At 33.5% G+C, this 16,425-nt stretch overlaps 1 protein-coding gene across 2 annotated transcripts in view; it reads right to left on the bottom strand.

Moving 5' to 3' along the window:
* Positions 1-983: 983 nt before the first annotated feature.
* LOC111508881 (cytochrome P450 6a2) overlaps positions 984-16,425 on the bottom strand; it is a 39,902-nt gene continuing 24,460 nt past the window's right edge. For both annotated transcript variants that reach the window (XM_023164508.2, XM_074171814.1), the window contains exons 4-8: positions 13,104-13,284; positions 11,350-11,519; positions 7,553-7,754; positions 7,205-7,456; positions 984-1,238 (exon numbers count right to left, since the gene is read on the bottom strand). In XM_023164508.2, the coding sequence (XP_023020276.2) occupies positions 1,075-1,238; positions 7,205-7,456; positions 7,553-7,754; positions 11,350-11,519; positions 13,104-13,284 (969 nt within the window). In that variant the 3' untranslated portion in view covers positions 984-1,074. The remainder of the gene's footprint in view (positions 1,239-7,204; positions 7,457-7,552; positions 7,755-11,349; positions 11,520-13,103; positions 13,285-16,425) is intronic.

Here is a 16,425-nt window from a genome sequence, read left to right as displayed (position 1 = left end):
TCTAATCAATATTTTCTTGAGCGCTGAGGTTAACTGAAATGAATAAAGCCCACGCCCAAGCGGCGTGTATGCACATTGCTGTTGGACTGTTTGAGTGATATTATTGTTATTATCGTTTTGGTGTTATTCGAAGAAAAAAAAACAAATACAGCATAGCCAAGTTTTGCACTATGTGTTCAATTCTGCCATTATGGAACTCTGTTTGCACGCTTGGGTTTGCACCCGTTTCTATAGCCTTCATTCCTAACTGGGAGATGTGCTAGGAGTCACGATAAATTCATTCTGATTGAGGTGGGACATTCTTAATTTGAAAACTGTGTTTTTTGCCATCTACGAGAAAATGTGCTCAGCAAATCGATATTTCGAAAATACACATACGTATTTGCAAGAAACACGTTTCGGGAATGAATTTTTGGGCGCCATTTAGTTAGTGGAAAAAAATATTGCTGCTCCGGTCAAAAGTTAGTGAAATTTAGGAGACAACGGAGGAAACTATCCTACATGAACCCCTGTAGGATGTTCAAAGGACGTCAATTCCAATTTTATTGATTTCCTGCAGGAATATGTTTCTCAATTCAATGGCAATGAGAGAAATACTCCTGCAAAATTCCTAACACAAGATGCGATTTTAGCGAAATGAGAAAATATTCAGAATTTATGACTGATTTTTTTTTAATATAATTTTGGGCTGAGTTCTGATGGAATTCAGATATAGAATTTCGGGAAATGACCTGAAAAAATGCTATGCTTTCCATGTTTCCATGCTTCTATGTTCTATGTTCCACTGGCAGAATGAAAAACCTTCCAAAACATTCTATTTACGGAACTCCATACGAAACGTACATATTTTCATCACTGAATATTGAAATCGATACATTTAGGTGGTTATTTGATTATTCCACTTCATCAATTTCAGATTCAATTTTCGTATTAAAATTCAATTGATAAAGTTTTTTTCATCTGAAGTGAGCAGACTCGAAAAATATGTTCGATTATTCATGTTTTTTTTATTGATTATAGATTTTACGGTCACACTTGATAAAAATACAAAAATATTCACAAATAACACAATATTCAAATCTTCGTAGCTTTTAGCAGAATTGGATTTTTCAGAAGAAGCATCAAAACTTGTTTATCCATATCCATAGGCAAACATGTTGATGGGCTCACAGCGATTCTGTATCTTCTCAAAATTTCGATAAGAGCTATTTGAACCATAAGATATCCGAAACGAAGACCTAAAAAGATATTATAAATTAGTTATTACTACTTGTTGAACCAACTCATTCCATTATTACTTCATTGATACGATACTGGTGGTCAACTATATTTTGTCTGCACAAATTATTATATTTCATTCTTTCGTGGAACCATTATTTATACGTTCATGTAGATTTCTGAAGATGTGGATTTTCAATGCAAATATGATATTGATTACCAGTGAGTTTTGTAATATGGTACAATTACACGAAAACAAAGCTTTTGAATATTTCTCAAAATATAGTTAGTTATCGAAGATCTGAATATTTTATATACATGGAATATACTGAACTAATTGTAGTTGGAAACTTAAAAAAAGTAGAGAAGATTACATATTTTTTCAACAAAATATTGTAGGCAATTCAACATCCACGTCAAATTTTCAAATGAGTAGGAAAAATATTTTTTCCATACATCACATTTTTGCAAAACTACATTTTTTTTATCCAACGGTCACATGGTTTCTACATCGCACACAAAAATACATGAAAGAAAATTTTGAATACCCTCATTTTTATTCAAAAAGGTTGAAGGGATAACATTTGAAAAATTCATTGAATTAGGGTAATTGAATGTAATTCCCACTATACAAAACAATATTCCAGATTCTCATGAAGATATGTAACCTCCTGCTGCGGTGGAGATGTGCATCCGCAGCCGATGTCCTGGAATCCAAACGGAATCACGATAGCGGGGGAGCCCACGATTCAAAATGGGGATTTAGTCGAGCGTCATTGAGACATATTAGGTTGCAAAGCTTAGATGATAAGAAAAAAAAATTATATAATAAATACCTTTTCATCGGTGGGGAAAGCGGCTATAGATTTTTAAATATGTAAAAAAATACTGTCACATGGGCATACTCGAGCGCGTCAGATATAGATAGCATCAATGTCCTATGTATTTTTGATAATATTGGTATGTTAATCTGATCGTTTGCATGATGTGGGTGGTTGTACGTAAGGGTTAAAAGTGAATAGAAAAAAAATTCAATCGAGCGCGCCAGATTTTCTAAGGGGGTGTTAAGTGTAACAAAAAAAAAGCTATGACGATTTCAATCTGACGCAAACTCGCGGTCATTATTATAATGTACAAAAAAAATTGCCATTTTGAAATACTCAAGCGCGTCAGATTGAGATATATATGGTTCACCTTTATGTTTTAGACGTGCTGTCTCATAATCTGACGATTATCTAGAGGGATTCGCTTAATCTGACAAAATAAATTTTTTTAAAATTTTTTTCAATTCATTGAAATTACTTAAATGAAAAGCTTAGGAAATAGCATGCAAATAAATGAGTGTATGTTTTTCAAGTAGAATACTTATATTTATAAGAAAATAATTTTTAAAAAATGCTCAAAAAAATTAAATTTTTCATAATCTATTGATTAATTAATGAAAAAAAGAGAAATGAAACTTTTATTTGTAACTAACGTTACTGCAGTTTTGTCCTATAAGGATATTTTCAAAGTTTGTATTGGTTTGAAATCCTTATCCTTATATATTGTATAAGTTTGAAAATGTCCTTATAGGACGAAACTGCAGTAACGTTAGTTACAAATAAAAGTGGTGAAAAACATAGAAAATTTAATTTCTCTACATACATCAATTAATTGATCAATTTATTCATCATCTTCATCTTCATCACGAACGAGTTTCTGATGTGATCAGCTGTGATGACGTCATGGCAACATAATTCAGAGTGGGGACGGAGTGAGAAAGTAATAGACAGAGAAGAAGTGAATAGAGAATATAGGAATAGAAACTTGGAGAGGGAAATATAGGTATCACACAGCTGCACGCATTAAACTTTATCGACGAATTTTTCTTATTTCGGCTTGCGGAAATTGTCAGAATATATATTTTTCGTTATCCTTGAATTATTTCCTTCAAAATGAAAAAAAAATTAGCTACGCTCGAAAATGTCGAAGTGACGTTATTTTTTTACAACTTTGCTGCCCTCTCCTTCCTTTACGTCACTCTCAAATTGTCAGATTACTGAAATATACACCTTTCAGCAGGAGATTAACTCACCACACCTTGATCTGACGCTCTCGAGAATTTCTGATGATCAATTTTTTTTACTAATCTGATCCTTTATCCCTCACAGGCGGCCTTATATATGGGGCTCATATTTGGTGGAGGTACTTAACCGGGTACAAGGTAAAACCCTGTATATTAATCTGCCGTGCTTAAGTAAATCCCGAAATCCCCGCTTGGGCTCCCTATTACGAGACAAATGTGCAGTCGTCATCAAAGCACTATATTGGATTCTTGTTTTTTTCCAATAAGTCATACATATACAATAAAGAGAGAGTTAAATATAATATGCATTCCCGGGTAACACCGGCGTTGATGAAAAGTAATACTGAGACCGATAGAATTTTTGGCAAATCGTGTATTTTGTTAATGTGTGACTGAATGCTGGCAAACTTCTATCCAAACCCAATGTGACACCAATGTGATACGAATGTGATCCAAACCCAATGTGATACGAGTGAGTTTTTCCTTCCTTGATTATAAGTACAGCTCTCAATCGAACTATCCATTCTATCATAGGAATTCGAATTGTTTTCTTCTGTATTCAGATGGAAAACATTTTTTTCCTGCAATCTCTTGATCGAGTTTCTTCACTTTCATTGCTGATGAATATGGATTTGTTCATTCATGTTGGGGGCAATCTGATAAACTGTCAGAGTATTGAGATAGAAGGTATGACCAGAGGCATCTAGTTCAACATGCCTTAAAGAACGACCACAAAATGAGTGGGGATTGCTAGGAATTGTTGAGACCTGTAAATAGGTCTTCAGGGGCTCTAGAAAGTTCAGAAATGAAAAAATGTAAATTAGATCCACTTACATGAAATACTGTCATCCTCACTTATATACATTCGATTGATGTTTCGGCTTGACATTTGCCTTATCGGCTCTTCAGCACCAAATTTGGATAACCGTATGAGATGAAGCTATCAATTCATTCATAAAATTACGACTATATGTCACAAATGAGTGTAATTCACTCATGTCATCGATGACAGTATGTAATGGCGATCCTGTGAATGAGATCTGATTCCATAACGATTATTTGGAATAATACAAACTGAGTAAAGAAAAAATTTTGTCATATAATTCAGTGTTCATATGTTTTTTTACGTGTAAATCACAGTTTATATTAGAATAAAAGCTTTGGAAGGGCTCTTATTGAATTTTTGTTGGGAAGTTACTTCTTTGCATGGTTTTCACATTCTTGTATAGAGTAATTTTTTTGATATTGATTGTCTTCCTTCTTTCTTTGATAAGTTCCCATTTTTTTTGTAGAAAGATGAAGTAGAAAGTCAAAACCATCCCTTTCCAAAAATCAGTCTTTTCAAAAAATATACTTCGTTCAATTCGAATTGAATTTTCGAACTGAATAAAATATATTGATCCAACATCGTACCTATACAGAATGGACAAAACATGTCGAATTTCTTCGTGAGAAAAACAATTTCTGACCCAGAAACAAAAACTCTTCAACCGTCTTAGGAAAGAAACGTTCGGGAAAATAGTTTCGAACTCATCTTCAAAACGTTGTAGTTCATATTGAAATTTTTATGGTATCACTTCACAACGTAAATCAACGACTCACATACATACAATGAACTGTATAAGTTTGAAAATGTCCTATAGGACGAAACTGCAGTAACGTTAGTTGCAAAAGAAAGTGGTAAAAAACATAGACAGTTCAATTTATCTTTTCTTCATTATTATTTCCTACCACGTAGTAACGGCTACATCCATCAATTCATTTATATCAAAAGTGCCATTACCTTGTCTTCCTTCAACCTCACTTGCTGCTCATCAACATCATTTTTGGGTATATTTACAAGTTCAAGTGTGGCTTGGTTATCAGCTAGACCCAAAAGACTAGTGTTGGAAAATGGTTAACAATTCATTAGAACCAGTCCAAACTTTACTTCCACCTGAGCCGAAAAAACTGCTGAACACAATTTTTTGCAACTGCAAAAGGGTGTGCAGTGCTAAATGTGGTTGCAAAAAAGCCGGACTGTTTTGTTCTCTAGCATGTACACATTGTCAAGGCCGGTCGTGCTCCAATATTGAATCACCAACAGTGGAGGATTCGTTTGATTCCAACGAGGCGACATGCGATACATCGCTATTAACGCAGTTTACATGTGCTCAGGATGAAGATGAAGAAGAAGAACAAGACGAACAAGATCAAGAAGAAGAACAAGAAGAAAAATTCGAAAGTCACGATTGAATTTCAGTACTTTTTTCAACTTGAATTGCTTTTACATTTTCAATCTCTGCAATTATCCATTACTCTGCAATAGTTTTAAATTGAACAGGATCACAACTGACACAAGTCTACTGGGGAAACCAAATCATAAAAAACCCGCTAAGTATACTACCTCATACGTGACGTGGAAACATGTATATATTATGACGATTACAACTTTTACAACTTTTTGAATCGTTATATCTCAAAAACGGTGGCTGGTAAAAAAAATTTTGATACATTTTTTTGTAGATAATTTTATGACCTACAATTTTTGTCTGAAGTATATTTATGATAAAACTCACCGTTTTGCTGAAAATCTCGAAAAACTAATTTTTTTGACCTTTAACTAGGAATACATTTTTTTTCATACAGGAGAAAGATACAAAACTTTCAAATTTCATTGTCGATCAAACTTTGAACAATCTCACTGATTTTCAGCTTGGTAGGAATTAAGGTAGCTTCGAATGTCTAAATTGACCGGACTATAATAGATAACAATATGTATTTTGAAGATTACTATAACAAAAAATAATTTCTTGAAGTTTTACAGACAAAAACATCCGAAAAAGTGTATGGCCTTGAGAGTATTGCTGAAAAGTATGGACACACCGTACTAAGACTTCCCCTCTATTTTTCGTTGTCAATCCCATCGAGTTGATTTGGGGAAAATTGAAACAAAGCATCAGTCGTGAACATAATTTTCCAAAATTTGAAGGTAATAGAGCTAATTGAAGAAGAAGTATCTAATATTACCGAAGGAGACTGGCAGAAAAGGATTAAAAAAGTAATTTTAGTTGAAACAGACTATATGGAGATAGGACCCTTCCATATTAATGGTGGAAATAGGTGTGTTATCAATATAAATGACGACAGTGATAGTGAAACAAGCTTTGGAAGAAAGTTAGTGAAGTGTTTATATAATATATATATATATATATATATATATATATATATATATATATACCTATATATATATATATATATATATATATATACCTATATATATATATATATATATATATATATATATATATATATATATATATATATATATATATATATATATATAAAACTATACCTATGCATTGCAACTACTCTCACGGCTACTACACCTATCGCTTCATGAGGTGCTGAATTTCCACCTTAATTTTTTTGTTTTGAACCGTTGCAGTTTCGTAAAATTTCACCTGTGATTTTTGAACAACTTTGTCAAGAATTTGCGTCAGAATGATTATCAACTCAATTTCCACATTCATTATTTCCAAAATGAAATTCAAGCTTTTACATTTTTCAGAAAACATGGTGTTGGTATTACAAAGCTCATATCCTCCAGAAGTGAGGGAAAATGAATAAAAAATTACTAACTCTTTCTACTTAAAAATCACCAGATACTGATTTTCATTGCAGAATATGATACTCAAATCCCATGTGTTTCTGGAAAAATGAAACGACATTATATATAAATAATTTATAATCAAAATGAAAGTTTTGCACTAAATTTAAAAATTAATTTTTATTGTGATGATGTCATACTGATACTCTTCATTTATATATTTTTTCCTGATCTGTGTTCATTACATGTTTGTTGTATGTTCATAGTCTCAATGCAACTTCAAAAAAACTGAATTCGGTATAAACGACCAATAAAGAAATATGACGAACCTATACAACTTCTTGGACCAATACCAAATGGAAGGTAGGTATTTGCTTTTATGTTTCCTTTATTACTGTCGCTGAATCTCTCTGGGTCGAATTTTTTTGGATCTGGATAGTGTTCGGGATCTCTGTGTATTCCAAATACTGGGATAACTATAGATGTACCCTTTTCTATGATCAAATCAGTACCGTTAATCTTATAACTTTTCATGCACTTCCTCTCCAAAGTAGGTAATGGCGGATATAATCTGAGTGACTCTGAAAAAGATATTATCTAAGGTTACAATAGTTGGACAACGGTATGTAGTGGAATGAATTTAAAACATTGTATTTTGAAAACGAACACGAACTTACCATTAATTATCTGATGTAAGTATTTCATTTCTGCGAGACTGTCTGTATTGAGTTTGCCATTATGCTTGTTTGATATGCCTTCAATTTCAAGTCTTACTTTTTCTTGGATGTCAGGATTCTTTCCTAATTCGAATAAAGTGAAAGAAATTGTGGCTGAAGATGTGTCGAGAGACGCAAGAAAGAAATCAAAAATTTCGGCAATCTGAAAAGTAAATAACATTTTTTTAATTTTTGGGAATTGTGCCAATAACAGATGAAGCTTCAGAAATTGTATATAGATAATCTGAATAGAAATTTCAGCAGTTATCAATTTCCTATGGGTAGTAATCTAGGTAGACAAAATGTCAGAAAATATATTCAGGGTGTTTCAAATCAAGACGCCATCATTACCAACTTCGTTATCATTGATGTTACGTATTCGGTTAAATAGGCGAACTAGTAGCATTTTCAATGGCCTTCTCGATGTCGAAAACAAAAAACCTGACAGTCGCGTTCTCAAAATATTTCATGAAATGCCCTATATTTTATTATACATCTTGATTCGTAAAAATATTCTCAACAACAAAGCTCATATCACATTTTCTCCTTGAGTTGAAAATGAGTGACTTATGTGGAAATATTTATTTATTTCACTAGTACAAAAAATGTCTTTGTTTGGCAAATGAAACATCATGATTGTCCAAACATCCAATTTTGATACTTATACGAATGACAATATTTTGTTACCAAAGCAAAAAAAAATTGCGCTGAGATTTGAACTCGTGAAACCCGTGATAGTCATGTCGTACGACTCACTTGACACCACTGAGCTATTTGGTATCGATTCACAAAACGATAATTTTTGAGAATCAAAATATGTTTGCTATAATAATAATATTTAAGTCATTTTTGTACAGAACAGAAAATACTGGAGCGTCAATTAATGCTTTTGGAAAAAAATGTGTTTGATTCGATAAAACAGAATTATTACGAGTAATAAGTTGCCGTGAAACTTTGTTGAAATACTATTCGTTAAATATCCTCAAGTATATCATGACAATGTCATAAATTATTGTAACTCTCAACTACTGTTCGAATATTTTTCGAAATGCCGTTTTCCCATCAAGAAAAATGTGATATATTAGAATCTCACTGAGTTTGCCAGAAGAATGGCGTAAGAGCACTCCAACACTACAGCAATTTATTCTCCGATCGTGAATTACCTAATCGACGTTACATTAATTTGTTAACAAAAGTGTGGAGCACCAGCACATAATTTCGGTGGCGTAAAAAGACTGTTTTGGAAACTGATGGATTGCTACAAATGGTCCTGTTAAGTTGCCTTCTCGTTCACCAGGCATAACACCTCTAGATTTTCATTTTTGAGGATTTCTGTAAAATGGGGTGATTGATAACCGAATTGTTTTGAAAACAATATGTAGTGCCAAGAGAAGGGCCCAAGTATGTGTTCATTAAGGGGAACTGCTTTTTTAAATATTTATATAGCTTTTATTCGCCAAAACAGAGACATTTTTTGTATCAGTGAAAGAAATGAATATTTCCAGTTGAGTCGTTCATTTCCAACTTGAGGAAGAAAGGTGATATGCGCTTTGTTGTTGAAAATGTTATTACGAATCGAAATGCATGGTAAAAAATAGGATATTCCATTCAAACAAATTTCATTTTATGAAATATTTTGAAAACGCGGATGTCAATTTTTTTGTTGTTTTCTGCTTAGAGAAGGTCATTAAAATTGTTACTAGTTTGCCTCTTTAACCGAATTCGTAGCATCAATAATAACGGAGTTGGAAATGGTGCCGACTTAATTTGGAACACTCTGTATAATTGGAATATCTAAATTTTTCAGGTAACATTCCGATTGTGGTTAAAGCAGCCTGAAGCCCTTAGCTGGATTCTATTTCAATGTGAACTTCGTAAATTTGGATCAATTCAAGTAGAGAGTTGAGAACTGAATTGTGTCGATCTCTTCACTTGGCCACGATGGAAAGTCACTCATCATTGATCAGATTGATATGGCTTGTTTCACAACGATCTTTGCAGATCTCTTATGATGTTTCTTGGTTATCAGAGCTCTTTGCCTAGCTTGATATTTTCACCTAGACTCCAACGCCTTGATATTGGCTTTTTCATATAACCTTCAGTTTCTCATTCTTTCATCTCACATGCGTCAAACGTATTAACGCTTCGCATTCACATAGCACGTTTAGTGCGGTTTCTCATTCCACCTGACAGACCTGCATGTAGTTTCTTCCGCAAGGCCCATAATGGTCATATATTTCATGAAACTGCCTCATTTCCGGAAACTAATTCTATCGATTTTGTGATCTGGCTTGTATCCAGGAATTGGAAATTAACTTAATACTTGTCTTCGCCAGTCCATGGAAGAGTTCCGGACCTATCATGGTCTTGAATGACCTTTCATAGGCTCTTGCTCTTGTATCCTACGTGTCCCGATATCAGGGCTAGGGTAACCTTATCATGAAAACCTGGCTTATTGAGTGCGCTGAGACAGCTCCCTGTAAGTAACGATAAGACTTGGTAGGAGCTGAACGCTCAATTGCCGTCTGGCTTTTGAAAAAAATGGCAATGATTTCATCTTCAACCGTCTGCCTGAGCAATTCTCCTACGCAGTTTTCGAAAGCGGTAACTTCTACCTGAATCACTGTTGCCCTCTGTCTCAGATGAGTACGATTTTCGTCTTCGCTGTGCCTCTATATAGAGCGTTTGTTGAACATGCGGCAAAAAATTAAGGGACTATTTCTTGAAGTAATCTAAGGATATTTTGTCCTCAAATGATTTTTTATAGGGCACTTCGTTTCGAAGATACGGGGCGAAAAAAATCGATATAACCGAAATAAAAGTATAGCGTACTACACTGGACCTACCAAGTAATAAAAATCTAACAATTACGTTGGTATCTATGAACAACATTACATTTAGCTGCAGACATTCAATTTGAATAGTATGTCTGATAAGTGATCCTGGTGTTTTTGAAGGAGTTCGGGAGTCGATGAGAAGTAGATGAGATTCTTGCATTAGAGCGAGGGGGTAGTCATTTTCAACAGTTCTTGTAGATTAAAAAACATTATATATAAATTTCAGTGATAAATTGTTACTGTAGAAATTTTTTCGCTCTGTACGTTCGAAAAAAGCGCACTATCAAAAATCATGAACGACAAAATATCCTTAGAATAGTCCGTTAAATTTTGCCGCATGTTCAATGAACACCTTGTATATGCCGGCTTCTACCCCTTCTTGTGTTTTTGCGGTGTCCATATATCAAGTTTCCTCCGCTTCAACCGGTAGGCCGGTTTTCCAGTCCTCTCTGTTTGGTGTGATAGATTTGAAAATTTTATGGAAAATCTACTGCAAGACTGTATTGTCCACTGGCTCATTAATAATAATAATTTTCATTTTCAATCATTTTTTGGATGTAGTTGATTGTGGAATGAATATAATATTTCCATAAATATTAATTCACCTTTATAAAAATCTGGTGTCTTATAAGACTTGTTCAAAGCATTGCTTTTAAAATATATTCAATTTCGTAGTCGGAATATAAACCTAAATTTTCGACTTTTTCACGATGAGAATTGAATGAGGTCGAAATTAAGAAAGAAAAAATTCAATAGGGATAATTCATCAATTTCAATTTTCCAATTCTTTCTCTATGACTCATATAATAGTACCTGAACCAGAATTAAGAAAAGAATGTGATAACGAGTAAAATTGTAAAATTGTTCTTTGATTCGGGAAATGCATCGAAAGGAGAAACTATTTGATAATAAACAACTTACCAATTGATTATCGGTTAAGGGATTGGGAGAACTTTTGGTTTCATTTTTGATATTCATCAATAACTCTAAAAGATCTGGTCGAAATAATTTCATTTCTTCTCGGTATTTCATGGCATCCCTCACAACTGTTATAAAGAATTCTGAAACTTCCTTCTTCAGCAGTTTAAGTCCTGGAAATGATAAGAAAATAAATTACACAAGTTTTCACTTCAGTAAGGAGGTGACTCGGTACAGTATACAATTTCTCACGTATAGTCAGTGGGCATACTTGAAGACTGGCTATAAATCAAATCATCTAAAAGAACAATTCGTTCAGGCCAGTCTCAACACCCTACACAGTAGGTTAATGGACTGACACCTATCAGAAAACAACTTCCAGTCTTCAAGTATGCCCACTGACTATACGTGAAAGATTTCTTTCCTTTTACGAGGAATTGGGCAAATTTGGATATGCAGTTGGTTACCTCGTTCACAGGCAGATGGAGCGACGACAAACCTGTTGTTTGTTGTAGTCTTCAGCTTAGTTCGAGGAATGATACTCTGACGGAATTCGATTTTCAATTGTCGGAAATCATCGACTTTATGTTGATGATATACACTACCTTGCACTGACGAGTGGCCAAACAGCCCGAAACCGGTCTGCAAGTGTGTTCCGATAATTGAAAATCTATTGCGGCAGTTGTATCGCCAACAGCATATGCAGGAATAACTTCAGTGAAGAATCCTGCACTGACACCTGTTGGATATAATCCAACGCCCTTCGTGGTATTAGCCAGGGGAGTAGTTGTTTTCTGATAGGTGTCAGTCCATTAACCTACTGTGTAGGGTGTTGAGACTGGCCTGAACGAATTGTTCTTTTAGATGATTTGGTATACAATTTCATCAGTTCTGAGGATCAGTTAAACACGAAAGCATCCTCTTCAAAATACCAAATAGAAGACTCTTCATGAACATGAATACGTTATGAATCACAGTGAAACATAAGAGGGGCATTCAGTGATATCTAATTTTTTAAATTTTTTGATATATTGTCATCCAGAATGCAATGGAAAAAATTCAAATCGATAAATTTACCGTTGTCAGGAATCTGAAACTGCAGGTTTGTCAAAAGTTATAGTGACGTCACAATATATGTATAATCGTCGGTATAGCATCTGAACTACGTCTTCACTGTTATGAAGCGAAGAATCCAATATTTGAATTTGAATGTGTTTTTATCAGATACTACAAAAGTTTTTCCGAACATCGATAGATATGAATGCATTATTTTTTACTATTCTAAAACAAATGTGATGTTTTCAAATCAAAATGATTCTCGCAAGAAAAACAAATTCATTCAACAAATCTGGTATTTTCTCCGCGTAACTATTTATGAGACTTAAATGTTTTTCATTTCTCCTAATAGTTACAAAAAATTTCTTTAGTGCATTTCAGATTGAATGAACGCCCCACGTAATGAAAAATACTTTTTTGAGCTGCTCACACAGATATTGGACGGCTTCGCATATCTGATGACGCCACTTCTCGTTTCCCTAAATCGTTTCATGAGACTGTTTTCTGAGACATCAAATATACTGAGATGATTTTTTTCGCCAATATTCTCCAAATTACGTACTGATTTCATTTTTGGAATGAAGAATTTGAAAAGTTCCTATTCAAGCATATTCAATGAAAAACTTGAAATTCACCATAATACATGATATACATATATACATGTAAATGAATATAAATGAATAATTTCATAATACACTCACCCAATATACTACTAAAGTCTGGAAATCTGTTCATTAACGAATACTTCAGAAGATCTATCGGTGTGTGAACATCAAAATGCTTTTGGGCCATTTCAGATAAAATATAGGAACTCTCAGATTTTCCTGGTTCTATTCCCAAAGCACATAGTGCTAGGGTATTTATGGTGAAGTTTGTCGCAATCTATAAATAATATCATTTAAAGAAATTATCAAATGAGGAAAGGTGTTTCAAAAAGAGACTTACAGAATTGATTCAACTCTATAACGAATATTTGGAGTTCAAACTGTACAGGAAAAAGTGTTTTTATATAATTGAAAGCTCACACGAAAGTAGTTGTTTGGATTTTTTTTTTCTTGTAATTCCATATTTTTTTGAATGATGCAACTAATTTTCCTTCATTTTCAGTATTTTAATATTAATATAAGTCACAAAAAAGATTTGAAGCTATATAACTTCTATTTAATTATATGCGAGCGCTTTCGATAGCTGGACGTACTATCATCATCTAGGCTTTACTCAAACTGAACGTGTCATCCTGTTTTATGTCCTTTTATACGGTCCGAACGCCTCAATACAGGTACTCCAGTTTCTTTACGTAAATTTGCCTGTATTTGGGTTACATCAGGTACTATTCTTTGTGTTGGATCTTCTCTAGGTTTACTGTTTGTAGGAGTGTGTATTGATTTGTTTAATATATTGAGTGTTAGGTCTTGTTATGTCTTGATTTGTACTTGTTCCTTGATAAGTGATTTATGTCTGTTAAATTTATGAATGTTTAAGTTTTCCCAAATGTCCATACGGTTTCCTTTATTGACTTGTTTCATGAGTTATTACAAAAAATAAACAGCTATGAAAAAGAAGAAGACAAAAACCAACATCATTTTCCCCCACCAGAGAACATAAAACTCATAAAATAACCCACAAGACCTAACATTCAATATTTTGAAGAAATCAATACACACTCCTAGAAACAGTAAACCCAGAGAAGATCCAACACAAATAATAGTACCTGATGTAATCCAAATACAGGCAAATTTACCTAAAGAACCTGGAGTACCTGTATTGCGGCGTTCGGACGGTATAAAAGGACATACAACAGGATGACACGTTCAGTTTGAGTAGAGCCTAGATGATGATAGTACGACCAGCTATTGAAAGCGCTCGCATATAATTGAATAGAAGTTATAAATTTCAAATCCTTTCTGTGACTTACATTAATATTAAAATTCTATATTTATATGAAAGTAGTTGTTGCAAGAGGACTTTATCTTCCAGTTGGTGTCTGAAAGTTAATTTTTTGCATGATCTATACATCTTTGTGAAGAGTTCACGTACTGTCATCGATGACACGAGTTTATTCAACTCATTCGTGACATAAAGTCGTAATTTTACGAATGAACTGAATTTCTAATTCCGTAATATCATTCAGGATTTATTCCGAACCATAGATGTCCGCCAATAATGATGATATTTTTCCATGTAAGTGAAATGTTTCTCCTTTCATATACTATATTGCGTAGTATTCCGGTGAATGATATCTGATTCAATTCCATAACGTAAATTTGGAGTACAAACTGACTAGGAAAATAGTATTCTTTCTGTAATTTAATGTTGTAATGGAAGTTGTGGTTTCGAGATTATTTTTCTTCCATGTAATTCAATATTTATATGAGAATAGCTATTTCAAAAGAACTTCATCTTAAAATTTGTGTCTGAAAGGTATTTTTTTGCATTATCTATACATCTTTGTGAAGAATTCATTTTGAAATCAATTACTGTATTCTTTCCTTTGGGAAACTCCCAAATTTTTTTATATAGAAATGGTTCTTCTTCTCCATCAAAACCTTGTCTCTCCTAAAAATATAAACACGTTCTAGTCGATCCTTCCATATTATCAACCGTATTTCATAATTCTTGTCACAAATATAGTACTTTCATACCCACAAAATTGCATTCATTCATATTCCACAATACATTTTATTGTATTGATAACTTGAAACTTCTTCAAGTTAATGATAACTTGAGCAAAGGATTTTTGGCCACACCTCATTCATTAATCGAATTACATTATCATACAATAAAAAAGGATTCGAATGTAATTGCCAAATACATCTGTAAATAACAGAGAAATTCTAATCCCTTATCAAAAAATAGATAACTGCGGAATTCCAGAAACTTTGTCGATCGCAGGAAACAGAGACTGAACCGTATTTAATGACAGTACGGATCAGATTTCACTAGATTTCTTTGAAACTATTGTCGTTGACGAATTTGATAGACCATGCATACTGGTGATGCACTGTTTGGAACCTTTGGTGTAGTAATTATTATTACTGGAGTTTTTTCCAACACCAAACCGTTATTCCAATACCTCGACACGTGTTTCAATCACCAACTAATCATTTTCAAGAGGAAGATCAAACTGCATACAAAAATTGATGACGATACCGAACACCCTCATACCGAGGAAAATCCGATTGTTAACATACCCATTACAGAATCTCCAGTAAATTCGTTCATTCACCGTTGAAAAAAAATAACGATATCATTTCAGAAGAAACAGATAGATAGATAGATAGATAGATAGATAGATAGATAGATAGATAGTTTATTTAACCACGTTATGTAAAAAAAGAACATTTGTAGCAAGTCAAAACAATAACGTTTGAGCCATACAAACATATGAACAACCAACAAACATTTCAAATAGGTTACAAATAGAATTGAAGAAAAACACAACTATTATTAGTAGTGACGTAAATGAATGTCAAAGATACAAACATGATGAAAATGATATAGTAATTGAAATTGAAAAAAAATGGTGATTGAAGGCCACAATTAAAATTATTCAGATTCAAACATGTGAGTATGTTTGGCCAGGTACTCGTTGACACTATGAAAACAATGTGTTTTTCGTAAACCTCTTGAAACTAAATAAAGGTAGATCTTTGACAGTGGGTGGCAATATATTATGAATATCAATATTGAGTGTATTAACCGAGAATTTGTGTAGTTTCAGCCTGCGTGGTCTTAAGCGATTGGAACCTCTGGTGAAATATCTCCACGGAGTAGATACGAAAAACTTCCAATGAAAACTTAAATGAATATATCCTATCAAATATTCTTGAAAGTAGTCAGGTTTGAGAGAGAGAGACGGCAGACGGTGACGTCATCACACCAAATTGTACCAAATTGTCACGTAGCATTCTCAAACTGTCACGCAACTCGCCATTCAATCAGAACACACGTTTTTGCATCTCACAACATTGTGGCGGGAGATTTGAATCTTCTGTGGAATAAATAATTCAGGCAGACATACGA

The sequence above is a fragment of the Leptinotarsa decemlineata genome, unplaced genomic scaffold (genome assembly GCF_025532065.1).
Source record: "Leptinotarsa decemlineata unplaced genomic scaffold, Ldec_3_MD MMD2_tig00000035_RagTag_RagTag, whole genome shotgun sequence".
Lineage (NCBI taxonomy): Eukaryota > Metazoa > Arthropoda > Insecta > Coleoptera > Chrysomelidae > Leptinotarsa > Leptinotarsa decemlineata.
The sequence above is the reverse complement of the archived record's forward strand: the minus strand, read 5'-3'. Positions and strand labels throughout refer to the sequence as shown.